Source organism: Ostrea edulis, chromosome 5, assembly GCF_947568905.1.
Source record: "Ostrea edulis chromosome 5, xbOstEdul1.1, whole genome shotgun sequence".
Classification (NCBI taxonomy): Eukaryota; Metazoa; Mollusca; class Bivalvia; order Ostreida; family Ostreidae; genus Ostrea; species Ostrea edulis.
The window spans coordinates 85,582,678-85,603,669 of NC_079168.1; the positions used below are offsets into that span (position 1 = coordinate 85,582,678).

Consider the following 20,992-nt stretch of genomic DNA (forward strand, 5'->3'; position numbering starts at 1 on the left):
ACCCCCCAGGCTGTCAGTCAGTTTTTCCTGGTCTGTTAGGGGATTAGTGATGTGTGACAGATCTAACAGAGTCAATACAGGTGGATACCTATTTCAAAGGCATTGATAAACAATTAGGTAGTGTTTATGTGTAGATTGTACTGGATTAATCTCTGTATAATGCTTCTCAATGGACAGCTTGAATATCAAACATAATTTTGACAATATTTAAGTCACAATTGTCTTATCCTGGATAAAACTCTTCGTGACACCAGAAACAAACGGCGATGATTGCATTTTGATTAAATAATGTTATTTTAAAAATAAAGACCGTGCTAAATAAAGACTTTATAGAGTTGTCAATAAAAACAATTTAAAAATTTAAAAAAAAAAATTTATGTACAATTTTTTATACAAATTAATACTTGTGGGAAATTTGCATATATAAGGAAGCATGCAGATGCAAGATGCAGCTAGATCTATATAAGCCAAGCTTATTTAAAAATATACACCCTGCACATGGCCATGGATCCGGAAGAAATGTGGACATTTAAGATAAGCTGTGAATATAAGTGTGCTGAGTAGACAGAAAAAAAGAAATACTCACTCTTCTAATTATTACCATGCTATGGAGAATGTGCAATTTCTAAATGATGTTGATTATTGGGTTTGACTGGCAACTTTTGTTGCATTGACTCGGGTATTATGTTATTTTATTGTAACAAAATGAGAAACGTAATTGAAAGCATTTTTTTGTTTGTGATACGCGTACAGTTTTAAAAAAAAATTAAGCGTGCATCTTTTTGCATATCATTTGCTTGGATATATTAGATGTTTTGTTGTCCTGATGGATCATCATGATCAGGATCCAGTGTGTTCAAATAATTTAGTGATTACAAAATAAACAGGGTATAATTACAGCCATCGTGAACATTCCTAAAAAATGCCATTGATATTCTTGAAAAAGAGACTGACTAGAAAATCTGTATAATCATCGATGTGTTTTTATTTTCAAAAAACAAATCTCTTTCCCACATTAGCTTAGTATTATTTTAAAGAAGATGGATTAGGTATTAGGTTGAACAGATGAATCTTCAAAGACCCTTGCAGGCTAATATTGAAGATACAGTGAGAGTTGGTGACTGTTTACGAAAAACAAGATATGTAGATTTTAGCTTGAACTGGCCATGAAACAGAAGGCCTCAAGTATTGTTAATTAAGATTACAGAAACTATGTAAACCCCGATTTAGATCAAGTGAATTCGACAAGACCCATTTATCAATGCTTCCATCTTTTAAAAGTGTAATGGTACCTAGGAATGCTGGTGACAAAGATAGGCCTCTCTTCTTTTGAAAATGATCGCATGCAGATTATTACAAATTATTGTGAATTCAGTACACATGTACTTTGAATGTTAAATTTTACACCAAAGTTTTTTCTTCAATGTGTTTTTACTAGTTTAGTATTTTTGTCCCAGCCTAACGTAAACCATGATAATTTGTTAGAAAAACCTCACTTTAAAACATGTTAATTAAAGATAAAGAGGTATCGTAACTCCTGTTTGTATGAAAAACAAAAGAAAGCTTTATTCATTACATTTTCAATATTTTTGCATTCAATATCTTTACCATTGAATTGTTAATGATAGCCATTTCTTCATGAATGTGATAGGCCTACAGATGTGAATAATGTGCGTATGAATTTCGATTATTGTACTATTTTAGAAGCTGGTAATTCTGACAAATAAAATTGTATTGTAAATGTAAAAAAAAAATTCATTTTCGAAAAATACATGAGGGTATGAACTGGAACACTATATGCTATAATACTACATGATGGGTGTTAGCGCTATTTTCATAAAAGGAAATTTATTCCTTTAGTGATAAATTGCAATTTTAGAAATTGAAAGTTACGTAATAAACTAAAAACTAAAATCCCTTAAGGACTCAACCTCATAACCTAAAGATCTGATCGAGCTATATATCTGAGATACTCAACAAAAGAATATTATGAATGACTAAATATTTATATTTTTTTGAAAATCATTTTAAAACTCTTTGCAATATTTGGCATATCTAGTGTCAATTTAATTGTTTTCTTATGAAGAAAAATCACATTTCCTTTTATTGTCAGATTTGCTGTTGATGTATATTTGGCAGAAAAATGATATCTGTAGCATTTCTCAGGTTCCGCTCTGTAATATCAAATTTTCGTTCAGTAAAACAATAGATTGCAAAAGAAGTTAGCTTAAACAGCATGTGACATGACAAATTTTGTGGCTAGTGATACAGAATTCTGGAATGGTGATTAGTATGCCACACAGAGATGAAGAAACTGGATCCGATTTTTGCTTGATATCTCTTCCTTGTTTGCCAAGATAATGCATCTTTCAATTTCCTTTTACTGCTATTATTTACACTTCATCTTGATAAATGCCATAATATCACTCAATTTCTGGAAACAACTGTCCACCATGCAGAGAGAGAGATAGAGAGAGAGAGAGAGAGAGATGAATGATGTTCTTTAATGTTCTTTTCCTGCTCTCCCAACAATCTTGAAACATAGGAATCGATCATATTGTTATAACACGAATCTGCTTATAGGATAACATGACAAAGTAGTATTTGACTAGATCAATAAAAGAAGAAAACCACTTATTGCTTAATAATAAATGTACATTTCTTTGCAGAACAGCAAATGACATTGACAGTATTGCAAGTTGCTTTACATAATAAAATGTAGATCGTGCTTGACACTGTTCCATAATCGAAGATATTTTCTATTATTTGGAGTATTACAAATTGATTTTGCAGGATTGTAAGGCTAAGAAGCTCAATATCGTTTATTTGCTCAGTGATTTCCCTTTGACAATAAAGAAAGAACTCTTGTGTTGTGTGCCTGTCTTCTGGCAGAGTGCATTATGGATTTGCAGTTGGTCATATCAGAACATGGTTGATTGGAGCTAAATTACATTCTAACTCGAACTTAATTTGTATGAAATCCTGTTCACTGGAGTCAATAGTGGGATTATTGATCTCCAGGAAAACTCACACCGTACAAAAAATTTGCAAAGGGGAAAATATTGGAAATTAATTAACTCTTCTAACTTGACCTGGCAACTCTAGGTTATTAATACCATCAACATAATTGTATATTATTAGATTTACATCCCAGAACATGACAGGCTTTCCCATCCTTCAAGGTATTAAGTTCTCAAAATGTAGATGTCAATCTTTATGACCATAATTCAAACTATAGTATAAAAAAAAAACCTTAAGGACAATTCATTTGGCATCCAACCACTCTCCTCTGGTTTTATCTGTGGTTTGCTTGTATTAATGATTTGTTGAAATTGGATGGAGATGATGAATGTATTCTGTTTTGGTGGGATAGTAATTAAATCGTGAGTGTTTTTGTCAGTGAGAATGTGGTCTGTGATTTACCAGACAAAGTGGTATTTACCGGTAGATGGGGACGACATTGGTAGGTCCGTTTAATATTGGGGGGGGGGGGGGGGGGGGGGGGGTGTAATTTTACAGATATTTGAGATGCAGAAGCACTGCATCATATATCAGGTCTATTTGCTGGCTGGATTAATTTCCTCTTCAAACCTGTGTGCACAGTGTACATATTTTCAGTAGAAACAAGCAGAACAGGTGATTGTATGGAATTGGTTGATAAATTGAATTGGATGCAGAGGAACTGATATTACTAAGGAAAACTTTGATCTTGTATATGAAAGGAGTGATAAAGTGATACACAGAGAATCTGGTTTTGCAGAATACCAACATCCTATGTAAACATCAAGATAACCTTTTGTTATTAGTTATAAACATGAAAAGTCATTTTCAATTTACTTTAGTTAATACGTAAGCCATTTTCTCTTTGCTTCTCTGATGTTACATTTGGTTTTTTCAGTAGATAAATTTTCATCCTACTGTCTGTCCATCTGTCTGTAGACATGAGTTTGTCTAGACATGTTCTGAAAGTTTGTGCACTCTTTATTCACTATATAAAGATGTGCGCGGGATATTTTCATCATGACTGGACAATTTTTCTTCATTCTATAGGTGTTTTTATGGACATGGTGACTGTTTTAGATTTTGTAACATGTTACGTCACAGTGACTACTACATAAGTTTAGGAGGGATATAATGAAATTATCTTTCCATCTATTTGCAGGTTAAGAAAACATTTTCACAATCACTTGTCTCATTGGGGCAAGTAAAATATTTTTAGGTCACCTGAGTAAACTCAGGTGACCTACTGCAATTGTCGTCCTTCATCGTCCGTCCTGCGTTAACAATTGAACAGTTTTAATTTCCTCTTCATAACTACCTGTCCAATTCTTTACAAATCTGATGTGAAGCATCTTTAGGACAAGGGGACATAAATTGTAAATTTCAGGACTCTAGCACCCCTGGGGTCTTAGGAGTGGGGTAAAAACTACCCAAAATTGACCAATTTTCAAAAATCTTCTTCTCAAGAATCGCACATGTGTAAGAAAAACTAAAAGCATGTTGATGTAGGGCAGGAAGGCCTTTACCAAAATTGTAAATTTCATGATCCCCAGAGTAGGGGTTGGAGTTACCCCAGGGCTGCGGGCCAAACTTGTTATATAGTGCTTATATATAAAACACTTCAATAACATCTTTTTTAGTGCTATTGATACTAAATTGAAGCTACATAGATAATTAGAAAGAACAGGTAGTCCTTTACCAAAATTGTAAATTTGATGACCCCAGGGGTAGGGATTTTGGTAACAGGGTGGGGCCAAAATGGTCAGTTATTAAATGTGTGAGCAATGGACATTTTTAACTTCTTCTTGATAACTATCATTCCAATTCTTTTCATATTTGCTATGAAGCATTTTTGGAAGAAGGGAGACTTAAATTGTAAATTTCAGGATTCCTGCACCCCTATGGCCTTAGGGGCTCAGGTAAAAACTGCCCAAAATTGACCAATTTTCAAAAATCTTTTTCTCAAGAACCGCTAATGTGGAAGAAAGACTAAATGCATGGTGATGGAGAGCAGGAAGGCTTCTACCAAAATTGGAAATTTCATGATTCCAGGGGTAGGGGTTTTGACCCCAGGGTGGGGCCAAACTTGTTATATAGTGTTTATGTGTAAAACATATAAATAACATCTTCTTTAGTGCTATTGAAACTAAATGGATATTTAGAAAGAACAGGTAGTCCTTTAACATAATTGTAAATTTGATGATAGATCCCAGGGGTAGGGGTTTTGGTATCAGAGTGGGGCCAAAATGGTCAGTTATTAAATGTGTGAACAATAGACATTTTGTACTTCTTCTTGATAACTATCATTCCAATTCTTTTCAAATTTGGTATGAAGCATCTTTGGGACAAGAGGGACATAAATTGTAAATTTCAGGATTTCTGAACCCCTGGGGCCTTGGGGGCAGGGCAAAAACTGCCCAAAATTGACCAATTTTCAAAAATCTTCTTCAGAATCTCTAATATATAACCATACATTTTTATACGCCCGTTGAAGACAGGACGTATTATGGTATGGCTCTGTCCGTCTGTCTGTCCGGACCTTGTGGGCAGGATACAGACTGAACCATAAGCCTAGGACTTTACAACTTGGTACATTTGATCACCATGATGAGAGGAAGATGCCTATTGTTTTTCAAGGTCAAAGGTCAAGGTCGTAGTATCACTTTTTAGGAAAACCTTGTGGGCAGGATACAAACCGAACCATAAGCTCCAGGATATTATAACTTGGTATATTTGATCACCATGATGAGAGGAAGATGCCTATTGTTTTTCAAGGTCAAAGGTCAAGGTCGTAGTATCACTTTTTAGGAAAACCTTGTGGGCAGGATACAAACCGAACCATAAGCTCCAGGATATTATAACTTGGTATATTTGATCACCATGATGAGAGGAAGATGCCTATTGTTTTTCAAGGTCAAAGGTCAAGGTCGTAGTATCACTTATAAGGAAAACCTTGTGGGCAGGATACAAACTGAACCGTAATCTCCAGGATATTATAACTTGGTATATTTTGATCCCCATGATAATGAATTAGCTCACAGAGGACAGTGCTAACTTCACTAAAATATGAATCCCACTAAAATATGTTTTCCTTGAACAAAATCTACGGGCGTATTATGCCACGTTGGCGTTGCTCTTGTTCACTAGTACTCAGATGACCGATAAGGCCTGTGGGCCTCTTGTTTACTCGTCCCATAATATTTTCATATTTTACTCAAATAAAGACTGAACATGGACATGTGTTTTCCATTCTTTGTTTTTAATCATGAAAGACATTCATGTACTCTGTCATGAATAAATTGACAGTTTGAGTCATTAATCAGCATCTGAATCTCATAATGGGGAACCTCAGCACATCACAGTCTCTATCAACTTAAAAAACAACAAGAAACAATGTTAATGTTTGCTTCTCCTACATCTTTCCAACTTGGGAAGGGATGTTTTGTAATATGATGCATAAATAGCAAAACCCTTTTTGGTCGCATTCCAGATGTGCTCTTAATTGTTATTGTCAAATGAGTAATTGATTTTATAACTGTTTGTATGATAAATATATACAAACATCAGCTAATTCTCTGTTTACTTTGCTTTTGAAGTTTAACACAATAAAAATGTTTAAAGGACATTTATATTGACTGCATAACTCCTGGATGCATGTTGACAATATGACTGAGGTAGTTATTCTATATACGGGCAATGTGCACACAGACAAAGTAGTTTTCAAGAAAAAAATATAATTTTCAAATGTTTTTGAAATAAAAAGTAAATTCAGCAGTTGCAGAAAGTTTACTTAAAATTGTCACCATGGTGATGAAGGTAGCAATCATTGCAGAAAATATTTACATAACCCGCTTACCCGATGAAAGCATTTTATTGTTTAAAAGGATGAATCTAAGACAAACTTAGGGATGTAAATCAAAGCTGACTTAAATTGCATTTGCATGCAGTGCTAACCAGGATGTCTTAAGTGACTGTGAAGTGAAAACATTGAACACCCAGGGATGCATCTTAGGGAGGGGGAGTTGTCACAAACGTACCACTCACAGTGGCCTCCTTCTAGAATTTGGCTATACATACTCAACATTTTGGGACTTTAACCTAATGTGTGTCCCATCGATACATCCAATAGTATTGGGTATATTTGTAATTGAGCTATTAAAATTCATTCATTTTTTGGGGCCAAGTCACTTGACTCAACAGGCATAATGATATGTAGTATCGGCTACATTGAAAAGACACGATTTGTGTTTTAAAAATGATTATTTTGCAAACACTAAGATGAAATGACACGGGAATGCATGAGACCTGATAGTTTGGCATTAGAGTTTATTTTGAAACTGTTCACATAAGTCATGGATGAGTGGCCTTGATGTAGTATAGATACCAAAATTGTGTAGTATTGGCATCAAAATAATCAAGAGGGTTTAATATCATTATCCCTTAAAAACACTATCACATCTAATATGGTGGTGTCATTGAACTGCACAGCCATTTTTTTTTTCCACCTTGGGATACCTAAGTAGCTATAATTAATCCTTTAAGATAATTCTTAGGAATTTGAAAAAAAATGCATTTAGAACTGAAATGAATCTGAAGAACATCTTAAGTTGTTTCTTAGTCCTGATTTAAATAGCTTCATAAACATGCATTGTTGGTTTCCAAGGTGGAAATTGTTTTGTGCATGTATATGACTGTAGGTTTAGAAGACTTATTGACTTGATTGACTTTGGGACTGCAATAGTTTGCTGGTGCAGAAGACCCTCTTCCCAGAGGAGTAATACATCTCTCAAAAATAAGGATAAGACATTTAACCTTTTATAATGCAAGTTAATGCTCCCTGTATTTGCAATGAAAATAAAATACCAACCCCAATATTATTTCAAAATGGGGATTTACCAAACTAGAAGGCCATTAAACATGCAAAATGGCACACGATACATTCCCTATAGTAGAGCAGAAGAAGACATGGCTTGTCTGTATTTGGGACTTAGTTACATCATCTGAATAGTGCATTACCCATTCTGATGGTTTCCCGCGGGAGAGCTGTGAAGTATCAGCCACTGGATGATCCTGATTCTGACTGCTGGCTATAGCTTTTTATTAGCCTCTAGTTTCTGTCCCACTATGGTCTCGTTAATTAGACCTCATGGCTAGTGGCTATTGGTTTGTGATATGAGTGGTGTTTACCCAATTACATGCTACCACAGTGCAACCAAGAGGAGTAGCTTTTGCTGTATGTGAGCACATTTCTTTCCCCAGTAATACACATTTAGACATATCTTTAATCTTTGCTTTCAAATCCTACTTTCAAATCCTACTCCCACACAGAAATTATATTATTGAGATTTTCTGTTAGGTTTTATATACAGTCACATTAGAGTTGAGTATTAATAACTAAATATGTTGATATGATTTGAGATAGTATGTTAAAAAATTCATGAAGAAAATTGAGACATGAGTTATTGACAATACGAAGTTGTTATATTAAACAAACAATTAGATAATATAAAAAAGAATTCAGATCATTAATGTATGTAAAAGACAGAATAAGGAATTCAAAGATAATTGGCAAAATTGACTGATGTTGAAATGGAAAGCATTAATTGATCCTAAAAAAAAAACATTTCCAAGCTACCATTAGGGGAAAGAAATATAGGATGAATATAGATTTTTTTTTAAACTTGAGCCTGCAACACCTTGTGGAGATAGGTTTTGTAAGGAAAAGTGTTGTGTGACATTTTGAACACACCTATTGTGCTTAATCATGCCCACATAAGTAAAGTATCAAATGACAATTGGCACTGTAACTTAACTTGCCAAGACTGGGAATTGCTTGTGTTTTCCCCTTCTGACGTAAGAATTGTGATGTGAGAATCTAGTTTTCCTCTTTCTGCTAGGACAAAATTCACATTTATTGATCATAGCATTCTTCATAAGCAGTAGACAAAGAAAAAACCCTCTGTTTTCCTGATAACTGCAGTTAGAGGTATGTACCAAGTTAGTTCCAGACATCTGCATCCCATTGAGTAGCTGATGCTCAGTGTAGGATGAAAACCAGATGAGTTATCATCTAGTACTGAGGACAGTCAGGAGGATATCGTCAGGGGCTCCAGTTTATGACACCTACAGGAAAATAATAGCTTGGCAGTCTAGCTGAAACACAATACCTGCATGTACAGAAATGAACCTGCTATTCACTTTTGCTGATATTAAAGCCAGTATAGGAGTAGATTGTATCTTTTTATGGCAATGAATTAATGCATCCTTTGGTGATAATGGGGACTTCAATATAAAGACTAGCTGCATAATTATCAATGTGTATTTAGTGTACCAATGTTATAAACTGCCATAAACTAAAATTTATTGGAAAGCAGAAGATTAATAGATATAAATGTCAATGATGTTCTTTTGAAAAGGTACTCCGTAATAGTTCACATATTATTGATATAAAAAGTAAACACCCTTTTTATTTTGAAGCACAGATCCATTGCACTTAAAAAGCTATATTTTTGTATATTTTAGTTGAATTTGATTTGAAAGGGTGGAGCGGATAAACTTTATTGAATAATACGTATATATACATGTCAAGTTTTTACATTGCTGCAAATTTTGGGAGAGGGTGTACTTGAACTGCCATCCATGTCTATATTGACTTTTTTTTGTCCATGAAATGAATTTCTCCCAAACTAAGTGGAATTATCATGTGAACCTATGCATGTGTTATTTTCAGATTGATTACTTGATGTTTTAAATGAAAAAGATATGGCTATTAAAAGGTTTTTAAAAATATTTCTCTGCATGCTGATTCTTTCAACACAAAGAAATAGTTCTCTGACATACGTGAGACATATGACATTAGGGTATATCCTGGTGATTGTAACCCAAGGTAATTCTGACAAGGTCAAGGTAGAAATATATTTTAGGAACAGAAAAGATTTAGACGATAACATTGGACACAAAGGTTGTATTTGATGTTCAAGTGTGTAGATTCAGATACAAGTTCATACCACAATTGGGGCTAAAGTAATTAGGTTAGAATTTTTAAATTGGAGAAAAATCCTTTTCTCAATAATTTTCATATTAATATGCAAATATCCCCAATTCATCACATACTGAGCTCTTAGATTGATTTTATTCACACCTAACCTTGGGAATCGGGGTGGCACCACAATAGGGTTTTAAAGATTAACATAGAAAATACAATGGCTAGGTAAGCAATGTGGCCCATGGACCTCTTGCTCAGGTTTTAAAGTAATAAGATTCAGACATGATGTAAGAGAAGTATACTAGATCAGTGTGAACTATGAGAAGTATACTAGATCAGTGTGAACTATGAAAAGTATACTAGATCAGTGTGAACTATGAAAAGTATACTAGATCAGTGTGAACTATGAGAAGTATACTAGATCAGTGTGAACTATGAGAAGTATACTAGATCAGTGTGAACTATGAAAAGTATACTAGATCAGTGTGAACTATGAGAAGTATACTAGATCAGTGTCAACTATGAAAAGTATACTAGATCAGTGTCAACTATGAAAAGTATACTAGATCAGTGTGAACTATGAAAAGTATACTAGATCAGTGTGAACTATGAAAAGTATACTAGATCAGTGTGAACTATGAAAAGTATACTAGATCAGTGTGAACTATGAAAAGTATACTAGATCAGTGTGAACTATGAAAAGTATACTAGATCAGTGTGAACTATGAAAAGTATACTAGATCAGTGTGAACTATGAAAAGTATACTAGATCAGTGTGAACTATGAAAAGTATACTAGATCAGTGTGAACTATGAAAAGTATACTAGATCAGTGTGAACTATGAAAAGAAATTGCAGTTGAACTTCAGTATCTGGAACACGGATATCTCAAATGCCGTGGATATGTGGAAGTGAATTGTAAGTCCAAACCACTTATTCTTTAAGAACTTTACCCTTGATATCTCGAATCCTCGGATATCTCGAACAAAATTCTTGGTCCCATCGAGATTGAGATAATGAAGTTTAACTGTATTTTTTTCACAAAACAGAGAAAAAACCAGAAGTGTAAAGGTTATTTGTTCCGCAGTGTGTTTCGTACTTGTGTGTCTCATTTAACATATTTTCAATGTACCCAAGGCATTTATAGGTTGAGATCAATTGTCAAACAAAACTATCTCCTACAAAAGTTTTTATTCATTATTCCAGAAAGACCATACTGCTGAAAATTTATGATGACGAAGAATATGAGAAGAACGAGACTTTCCAGATTCACCTGGAAGAACCCTCTATTGTCCGGAGAGGGTCAGGTAACCAGTTTTTTTTCTTTCTGGCAATCAGTTCATAAACTTTTACACTAAAACATAAAATGGTTAATGTTCATGTTATCATTAATTTCTGCTCTTTTTTTGCACGTAGGGTTACTGGGTACAAAATAAAGATTGAGCGGAAATTTCTACCCGTTCTTTGTTTGGATGAGAATTCAAATTCATGTACATTTTGTATTTATTGAATTTTTTCTTATTTCTCCCACTACTCCCCATCACTTTACCTCCCTGTTTAATAGCATCATATATCCACTGTACAGTTTGATGCAATGAATATTCATTTTTATTTCATCATGAATATTCATTTTTATTTCATTATGAATATTCATTTTATATCATGAATATTTATTTTCATTTCATTACAAGGATTACTTTCCCATTACGAAATGCATTTTGAATTTCAAAGGATGTACACATAAAATGGAACACATTCCATAAATCTCATTATAACATAAACGTATATTTATATTTGACTTGTATCATCGTATAAAGAATGGAGGTGTTGAAATTGATGCTTCATGTAATTTTGGCACTACTTGCATTTTAAGTGAAATATATTAGGAAAATTTGCCTGAATGATATCATACATATGCTATAATATGTACGTTAAGGACAGATACCCATATTGGTTGGTGTTGTTGATTTCTTTTGTTCAGAAGCAGAACATTGAAACATTTTCTTCATGCAGCATTAGAGAATTTTGTATAGGGTGTGGGGAGGTAACTCAGCTCTGACAAGCTGTATTGCATTTGTAGGTCACCTAGGCCTTTCCTGTCTGTCATTAATGTCTGCTGTAAACTTGAGAAAAAGATTGCATTTGACCATTGTCAAGGTCACTTAAAAGTATTTTTGTATCAGTCGTGACATTGTAATGGAGCCATGAACCAAGGTCAAGGTTTCTGGTTAATAAACATTTCTTTTGGCTGATATATTTTAGAAAGGTGTTGTAAACTCATGCTTGACATGAAGGTTGCGTATGACCTTACATTGAGTCGTGACTCAAACCAAGGTCATATGGCAAGATCAATGCAAAGATGATTATTTGTATGTGCTATGCAAAAAATTAGTACATCTAGTTTTCAGAGGTAGAACAGATGCAGGGAACATTTTAATACACAGTTGAAGTTAGATATCTGAAACACCAATATCTTGAACCATGGATATATTGAAGTGATTCGGAAGTCACAACCACTTATTCTTAAAGTATTTTATCCTTGATATCTCGAATCTTTGGATATCTCGGGAAGTTTTTCATGGTTCCATCGAGTTCGAGATAACGAGACTTGACTGTGTATAAGTTTTTTGTTGTGTGATACTCAGTTGACCAGTAAGGCCCAAGAGGTAGTTGTTAAAATCATGATTTTCAGAATTTCATCAACTTGTTCATAGAATGTTTTGAATTACAAGAGATACCCATTGAAAGATCAATGCTGGACTTTAGTTGTAAGCAGTGAATTAATGTGGACACTTTATATTATCCCAGTGTGTTGATGCAATGAGGTTGTTAACACAAATACTTGCTTTATTGGAATTGTTGCCAAGGAAATTATCCAAATTTGCATAAATCTCTGGTGAATTTGTCCCAATGGGGCTGCCCAATATCGGTAAAATTGTAACTGAAGTGTCACTTCCTCAATATTTGAAAGACAAACCATTAATAACACTCACTGTGTGGGGATTACTTCCAAAAATTTCAAGACAATAAAAATATGGAAAGTTAGGAATTATTCAGACTGTGTGGGATAGCACGGAGTGAAGCAAGTTATTGCAGGGCATCAGACATTTGTATCCAGTAAAATTTTAAAGGAAGGAAATGAATTTTATTTTTGTGCAGTCCTATACATTTTTAGGTCACCTGAGTAAACTCAGGTTACCTATTGCAATTGGTTTTCGTCCGTCGTCGTGCGTTGTGCATTAACAATTGAACATTTTTAACTTCTTCTTAATAACTACTAGTCCAATTCTTTTCAAATTTGGTATGAAGCATCATTATGACAAGGGGAACATAAATTGTAAATTTCAGGACTCCAGCACCCCCGGGGCCCTAGGGGCGGGACAAAAACTGCCCAAAATTGACAAATTTTCAAAAATCTTCTTCTCAAGAACCACACACATGTAAGAAAAACTAAATGCATAGTGATGTAGAGCAGGAAGGCCTCTACCAAAATTGGAAATTTCATGATCCCCGGGGTAGGGGTTCTGACCCCAGGATGGGGCCAAACTTGTTATATAGTGTTTATGTGGAAAACACTTAAATTACATCTTCTTTAATACTATTGATGCTAAATTGAGAGTAAATAGATATTTAGGAAGAACAGGTAGTCCTTTACCAAAATTGTAAATTTGATGACCCCAGGGATAGGGGTTTTGGTATCAGGGTGGGGCCAAAATGGTCAGTTATTAAATGTGTGAACAATACACATTTTTAACTTCTTGATAACTATCATTCCAATTCTTTTCAAATTTGGTATGAAGCATCTTTGGGACAAGAGGGACATAAATTGTAAATTTCAGGATTCCTGTACCCCTGGGGCCTTAGGGGCGGGGCAAAAACTGCGCAAAAATGACAAATTTTCAAAAATCTTTTTCTCAAGAACCACACATATAAGAAAAACTAAATGCATAGTGATGTAGAACAGGAAGGCCTCTACCAAAATTGGAAATTTCATAATCCCCGGGGTAGGGGTTCTGACTCCAGGGCAGGGCCAAACTTGTTATATAGTGTTTATGTGTAAAACACGTACTTAAATAACATCTTCTTTAGTGCTATTGACGCTAAATTGAAAATAAATAGATATTTAGAAAGAATAGGTAGTCTTTTACCAAAATTGTAAATTTGATGATCCCAGGGGTAGGGGTTTTGGTATCAGGGTGGGGCCAAATGGTAGTTATGAAATGTGTGAACAATAAACATTTTTAACTTCTTGATAACTATCTTTCCAATTCTTTTCAAATTTGGTATGAAACATATTTGGAAGAAAGGGAACATAAATTGTAAATTTCAGGATTCCTGCACCCCTGGGGTCTATGGGGCAGGGCAAAAACTGCAAATTTTCAAAAATCTTCTTCTCAATGACCTTACACGTAAGAAAAACTAAATGCATAGTGATGTAGAGCAGGAAAGCCTGTTCCAAAATTTCATGATCCCCAGGGTAGGGGTTCTGACCCCAAGGCGGGGCCAAACTTGTTATATAGTGTTTATGTGTAAAACACTTAAATAACATTTTCTTTAGTGCTTTTGATACTAAATTGAAACTAAATGGATAAAGCAGGTAGTCTTTTACCAAAATTGTAAATTTGATTTTCCCCAGAGTAAGGGTTTTGACCCCAGGGTGGGGCCAAACTTAGTATTATATATAGTATTTATGTGTAAGTTTGCTGATACTGTATAAAATCTAAGTGCATACTTAGAAATAGCAGAAAAGGATGTACAAAAATTGGTGAATTTCATAACCCAGGGTATGACTGTAGGATGAGTCCAAATTAGTCGTATATTTTGATGTTTTAATGTTAATACACCTATTATTTAAAGCCTTTCATCAGTGTATGCACTTTTGAGGGCAGTGAAGTTTTAAGAACACATCTTGTTTTATACTGTTGCTGAACATTAGAATTTAGCTTAGATATTCAGAACAGGAATTTTTTTCTAGATTTCATAGCCCATAGAAGTAGTGATACTTTTTCACTAGTATTCAGGTGACCGATAAGGTCTGTGGGCCTCTTGTTTCTGATCCAGATTTGTTCATTATTTGTCATACATATGTAAAATGTTTATATTAGCTTGTTAGCTGAAGGAAGAATAATACATCATACTAATGGCTTACTTCTTTTTGAAACTTGAATGAAAATATAAATATCAGCAATATTTCTTTTAAATCTAATCACCTAGCTGGGTAGCTTTGTGGACAATTGTGTCGACTTCTTGCATTTGAGTCTAGTATGGGTTTTAATTTTTTTCCCAATTACTTTCTACTAAAACTGCATTTTTTAACTAAATAGGGTAAATTTGAAATTTTTCCTTTTCAAAATTATATTATTGTACATTTTGGCTATGTTCCAAAAAATTTTGAGTCGGGTTGGTTCATAATTCTTTAATTTGGGTTTGGGTATTTCAGTTTGGGACTATATACTTGCTGTTTTAAAATTTTGATATACAAGTTAAAACTAAAAAACTTTATTTGTATTTAATTACAATAATTACTCGCCAACTTGGACTCAGTTCAGACTTAAATTCACATACATGGTACTTGTTTCCTTTCCATGCTTTCGATATAAATGCTTTGTCATTGTTGAAGCTGATACTGTGGCAAGTTTGATAGATCTTACATAGCTGTTATCATGATGCCAATCATTTAACAATAAATCAAAATGCATCCACACTTTAGATTTTGATGCCATGTTGTTTAAACGGATTTCTAATAATGATTCTAACATAAAAACTGAACCGAATTCCAGCAAAATGGAACCAAACCTAACTCGAACACTGACAACATGACCCGAACACTGACAACATGACCCGAACACTGACAACATGACCCGAACACTGACAACATGACCCGAACACTGACAACATGACCCGAGGCTTTTGGTTATTTCAGGTATATCCGTTATAGCCCAAGTACATATCCTTCACTTTCCATCCATATTAGATTTCTCTGGTGTGTTATTCCTCCTTGATACTCAAGTGAGCTTTTGTAATTTAAATTTGTCTGCAATTTGTCTTTGTGTTTAAGACATTTTTGACTCCTCAAGAACTGCTTGTATAATTCTAACCAGATTTTGCTAGATGCATTCATCAGGAACAAGACAGGGCATCAGTGATGTACATATAGAAACTATAGGGAAAGTATCCAGAAATTTTCTTCTCAACAGCTCATGTCTGCAATTTGATCAGATTAATATGCAAGTAGGCTCATATAATGAGATTCAATTTACTAGGTCAAAACATGATCCCTGTCAGGTCAGGGCCACGAGATTAATTTACATAGACATATTCATCTTAATGAAGCACAAGTATTACAGATTGTCTGTAAATGAGGAAGCAGCCTGATGTAGTTTGGGTAAATTCGATTATATAAACATTTATATCCGGAGTTTAATGAGGTTTAAATTCTATATATATTCTATGCATGTATATTGGAAAAATCTTGCAAATTAAATACTATATTCTCATTTTAGTCATGAACCTATATATATATATATATAGAGAGAGAGAGAGAGAGAGAGAGAGAGAGAGAGAGAGAGAGAGAGAGAGAGAGAGAGAGAGAGAGAGAGACTACATAGAATGTACTTTAAACTTTTATAAGTAATCTTTCTTCTTAAGAACTACAAGGCTACAATTTGTCAAACTAATATTCAACTTGAATCCCTATTGTGACCCGGGGTCCTGGAATCAATTTTGTTCAAACAATGACCTCTGGGACCAGCACTTAGCCTCTCTAGAAGGTCAAAGATTGTGCATAGAAGTACGTCAGAAAAAATGTTAAACTCTCCTCAACACCTTGTGTACTTAAATAATGTGTAACATATTCATGTACTGAGGATTCAGATTTGTTGAAACCATGCCATCCTGTTCACTGGGCCATAAGAGCTAAGGCACCAGCTTCAAATCTAAGCACCTTTGACTGTTGCTGCATGAGTAAAATAAGAAAATCTTTATTTTATCCATTATCATACACAGAAAATACTACATAATCTGTGATAGTGTTGAATTTTAGATTTGCCAAAATAGGTCCACGTATAGTATACTTTTAATAGTACTTAAACCAGGACTTAATGGACCCTTTTTGGTACAGGGTCTGGTACCGTTTCAGTTGGGAATTTTACATCGAAAAACTGCTATTTTGGGGAAATTGCTAAGACAAAAAAATAATGCATTGTAGGTAGAAAGACAAAATGCAATCATTTATTACATCTTGATTAACTTGGTACACATGCTCCAATTTTGATGCTGGATATAAATAAAAGTTAACGGTATTCTGTAAATAAAATGGGGGGCTTGACGTATGTCAGTAAGTGTTTATATTTTGTATAGATAAGCAAACTTTATACACTGTATTAGACAACTCTTTCCCAAGATGTTGCAGATTTTATGTAACATCACATGAAGATACCATATTTACTATGCGTGTGAGCTGATATTTTGGGAAATTTTCAATCAGAATTTGGGAAAAAACAGTCCATTTCATTTGGGACTGGGTCCTTTTACAAGACCTGCATGCAAGGATAAAGCTTTGATTAAACATCTATACATGTAGATTGTCTGAGGGTCAGAGTGAGTAGAGATTCTGCGGGATGAAGCTGTCAGAATCTGTCCTAGGACTATAAATAATTCACAAATTCCAAGATGTCAGCTCTTTTGTGATGGAGGTACGTTCAGTATTCTATTGAACGCTTTGGTGGGTACAAAATGTATACATACAGTATAGAATGGCCATGTAAATAAGGATAAAAGTTATGAAAGCGTAAATTTTGTTTATATATATCAGCCATTGGTATACATTAAACTGAACATATCAAGAATATTTTGTTTGAATTAGGCCATTAAATTAAATATGAAATTATTTATTTCCTTGATCTTCTACAAGAGTGATACTTTTAACAAAGAAAGGTATAGTGATCAGGGTTTGAAATTAACTCATGTCCGTAAGTCCGAGACTATAGTAAAAAACGTGTCGGACTAGTGAACTCTCTATAGCACTAGTCCATACGGACTAGTGAAAATCCGGAAATCAATCTTGATTGGTAAAGATTTTTAGCAAGATTTGTCTGAGTCTCTTAGATGTTTGAACTTATGGTTGATTACCTGCATGGTCAAGTGTTTGCATGACTATGACAGCCTGATCTTCCAAACACATGGAGTGCGTCCGAGACTGCCATTCTTCGAACGTGCCCAAATTGTCAAATTCCTGCCGATTCCAAACGCCGAGTACACATCACGAGAACGTGTTTTAGGTGCAAGAATTGCAAGTGGTGTGGTCTGAGAACATGCACGTTTGTACGCACATGTTCTCGTCATTCGCGACTCTAACACAGTAGTTCATAACACTATAGCTCATGACTTGGTCAATCGAGTGAATTGTTTTGACTTTATTGATAAAATTTCGAACTCCTGTGACTCTTAAGATCTAAGCACCAAAACAACAGGAACGTCGATCTCGAACGCACTTATGGACATTTATAAAAGGATTAACTTGGAGGTTAATATTGTATGCCTCTGAAGATCTTGAATGCGGAATAAAATATGGTGGTCTCTCTTTCTTCTGTAGGTGTCAGAAATTGAATTGTTTGCAACTGTGATGTGTTTGGTTTGATTAAATACCATTGAATAAAATGAAGATCATTTTATGATGTACTGGACGGACTAGTGAAATGCTTTGCGGACTAGTGAACATAGTCCATACGGAGTAGTGCTTGAAAAAGTTGATTTTGAACCCTGGTGATTAATGTTTTGTTTGAACTATTTTATTATCAAATACTCATAAACTTACTGAATTTGTGTGTCCCTGCAGTTTGGGTGCTTACATGTCGTCTGGTAATCATTCTTTAGGCAATATTGGAATGCAGAGATAAGCATTTGTACCCACTGCGTGAATACAAAAACATTTTGCGCCTCACCGTGTGTAAGAGTTCATCAAAGGGAAATAACTATTGGGCAACTCGGAAATTGCATATTGTAGTTTCACAAAATGACATGCAAGCAACTGGAGCTTTGTAATCAGTTGTCCAATGGAAGGTTTGGCTTGTAGCTGGACCAGTATTAGTGTAGCAGACTTCTGTAATTCAGGTGAGCATTATGGTCCATAGGCCTTCCATAATGTTCTCTCAGAAGAGTACTGTTTAACTGATTTTACTGTCTGTAAATATCTTAATAGATTTTTTGTTAATGTACCAAAATACATTTCATCTGGCTGACCTCAGTGCTGGACAGTTTAATGGGAAGCCTTGGACCACTAAAGAATCTTGGGGAGAAAGATTTTAAGAGAATTTGTAGATGCATCTATCATGTTTGTTTTATGGCATTTTTTACTCATGTGCACTTGCATTCCATTTTGCATCATGACTGAATACTGTATATGTACATATATTTATAGTGGGTATTTTTCACGAGTGTAAAATTTGGTCAAATGAAGAGATAACGATAATCCATCAATATTTTTGCTGATCTGAAAATTGTATAATCCTCTATTTTGATATTCGAAGAGCTATTTGGGATTATTATTTCGGCGATTTGGAACCTATCGCCAAAATGGGCCAAAATCCCACCAAAAAACCTGCTATACAATATATGCTATGGACTGAATACAGTAAAATTTATATATAATCATAAGCTGCTAGACTCTTTACATGAAAGAACTTGAAACAAAAACCAAAACTTAAACTTTTATTCGTTTTTAATACTTCTATAAAGTTATATTAAAATGGCATCTGAAGTTACAAAAAATTGTTTGAAATAATATGTGTTACAAATTTTATGAGTCAGTTTTGAGTTCTTTTAGTAAAATGGGACTCTTTAAGATATATTTGTAGTCATGATTGATCATTCATTGTATCATGATGATTGATAAAATTTCTTTTTGTTTGATACTCGTGTTCTGTGAATTCAATTTTCATAGTCTGGGATAGGAATAATTTTTAATACTGAACACCTTCATATTCATTGCCTGATAATGGATGTTTCAACAGGGAAAGAAAAAATGATATCTTAAAGAAGTTGTGAGCAATGCATTAATGAAAACTTCTATGACAGTGACAGCTTTATAACTGAGCATATAGCTTTTATCAATGCAGCCCAGTTTTTGCAATAATACTTTACTTTAGAATTCCACAGAACTACTTCAAACAAATCAATCCTTAGCATGAATCAAAGCACCTCTCTCATTATTAAGGGTAGAGAAGCACTGCTATCTTTCTTATTCTATAAATAACCAATTAAATTTTAGAGAGTGAGGAGGGTGAGGGTGAACCAGAGCGAGATAAGTATTAAATGTACTACATTGTATTGTGTTTGTATGTACATTTATTTTAACGAATTCACTGTTGAAGAGTATGTTCTGGTTTCAGTAGGTGTTTGGCTATATACAGTTGACGGCAAACAGAGGAGCCATCTGTTTAATGCATGCCTGCAATAACAATTTATAATGGTAGCAATGAACAACGTTTGTATTTTCATTTGTTTTTAAATTGAGAGCTGCATTTTTACACACATTTTGATTATACACAGAGAATGATGTGTATTCCTTTGCCTTTTGTATATTTTCAGTTTAAAGCTTGTATTTAGTATTAATTATAGTGGAATATATACTAGTTTTTTTTCCAGCTTGATTATTAATTCAGGGAGTGAAATTTCTAGAAGATGTGTAAGAATTTATTTTTACTAATTAAGTACCATAGATTTTGGAGTTGAGAATTACATTTTACAGAGTCTGGAGTGATTTATTATAACAATATAACAGACCTTCTTAGAGCAAATTATTGTGTTACATGATTGTATTAGATTCCAGCTTGTAGGAGTTATGAGATTGATCACTGTTCGTTATCTTCACCTTGCATTCCAGTAAAATATTTTCCTACATCAGCAACAATTGTGTGATTCCTTATTGAACCTCAATATAGAACTGTAATTTAAATACAAATAAATAACAAGGATTGTGATCAAACCTGGCAAATATAATCAAGGCAAA

General features: G+C 34.1%; 1 protein-coding gene across 6 annotated transcripts in view; it reads left to right on the top strand.

The window, feature by feature from the left end:
- LOC125649193 (sodium/calcium exchanger 3-like) overlaps positions 1-20,992 on the top strand; it is a 76,936-nt gene that overhangs the window by 27,310 nt on the left and 28,634 nt on the right. For 3 of the 6 annotated variants that reach the window (XM_048876481.2, XM_048876483.2, XM_048876482.2), the window contains exons 3-4: positions 11,191-11,291; positions 20,252-20,284. In XM_048876481.2, the coding sequence (XP_048732438.1) occupies positions 11,191-11,291; positions 20,252-20,284 (134 nt within the window). The remainder of the gene's footprint in view (positions 1-11,190; positions 11,292-20,251; positions 20,285-20,992) is intronic. The other 3 variants (XM_048876484.2, XM_048876485.2, XM_056166592.1) reach the window with 1 other exon arrangement.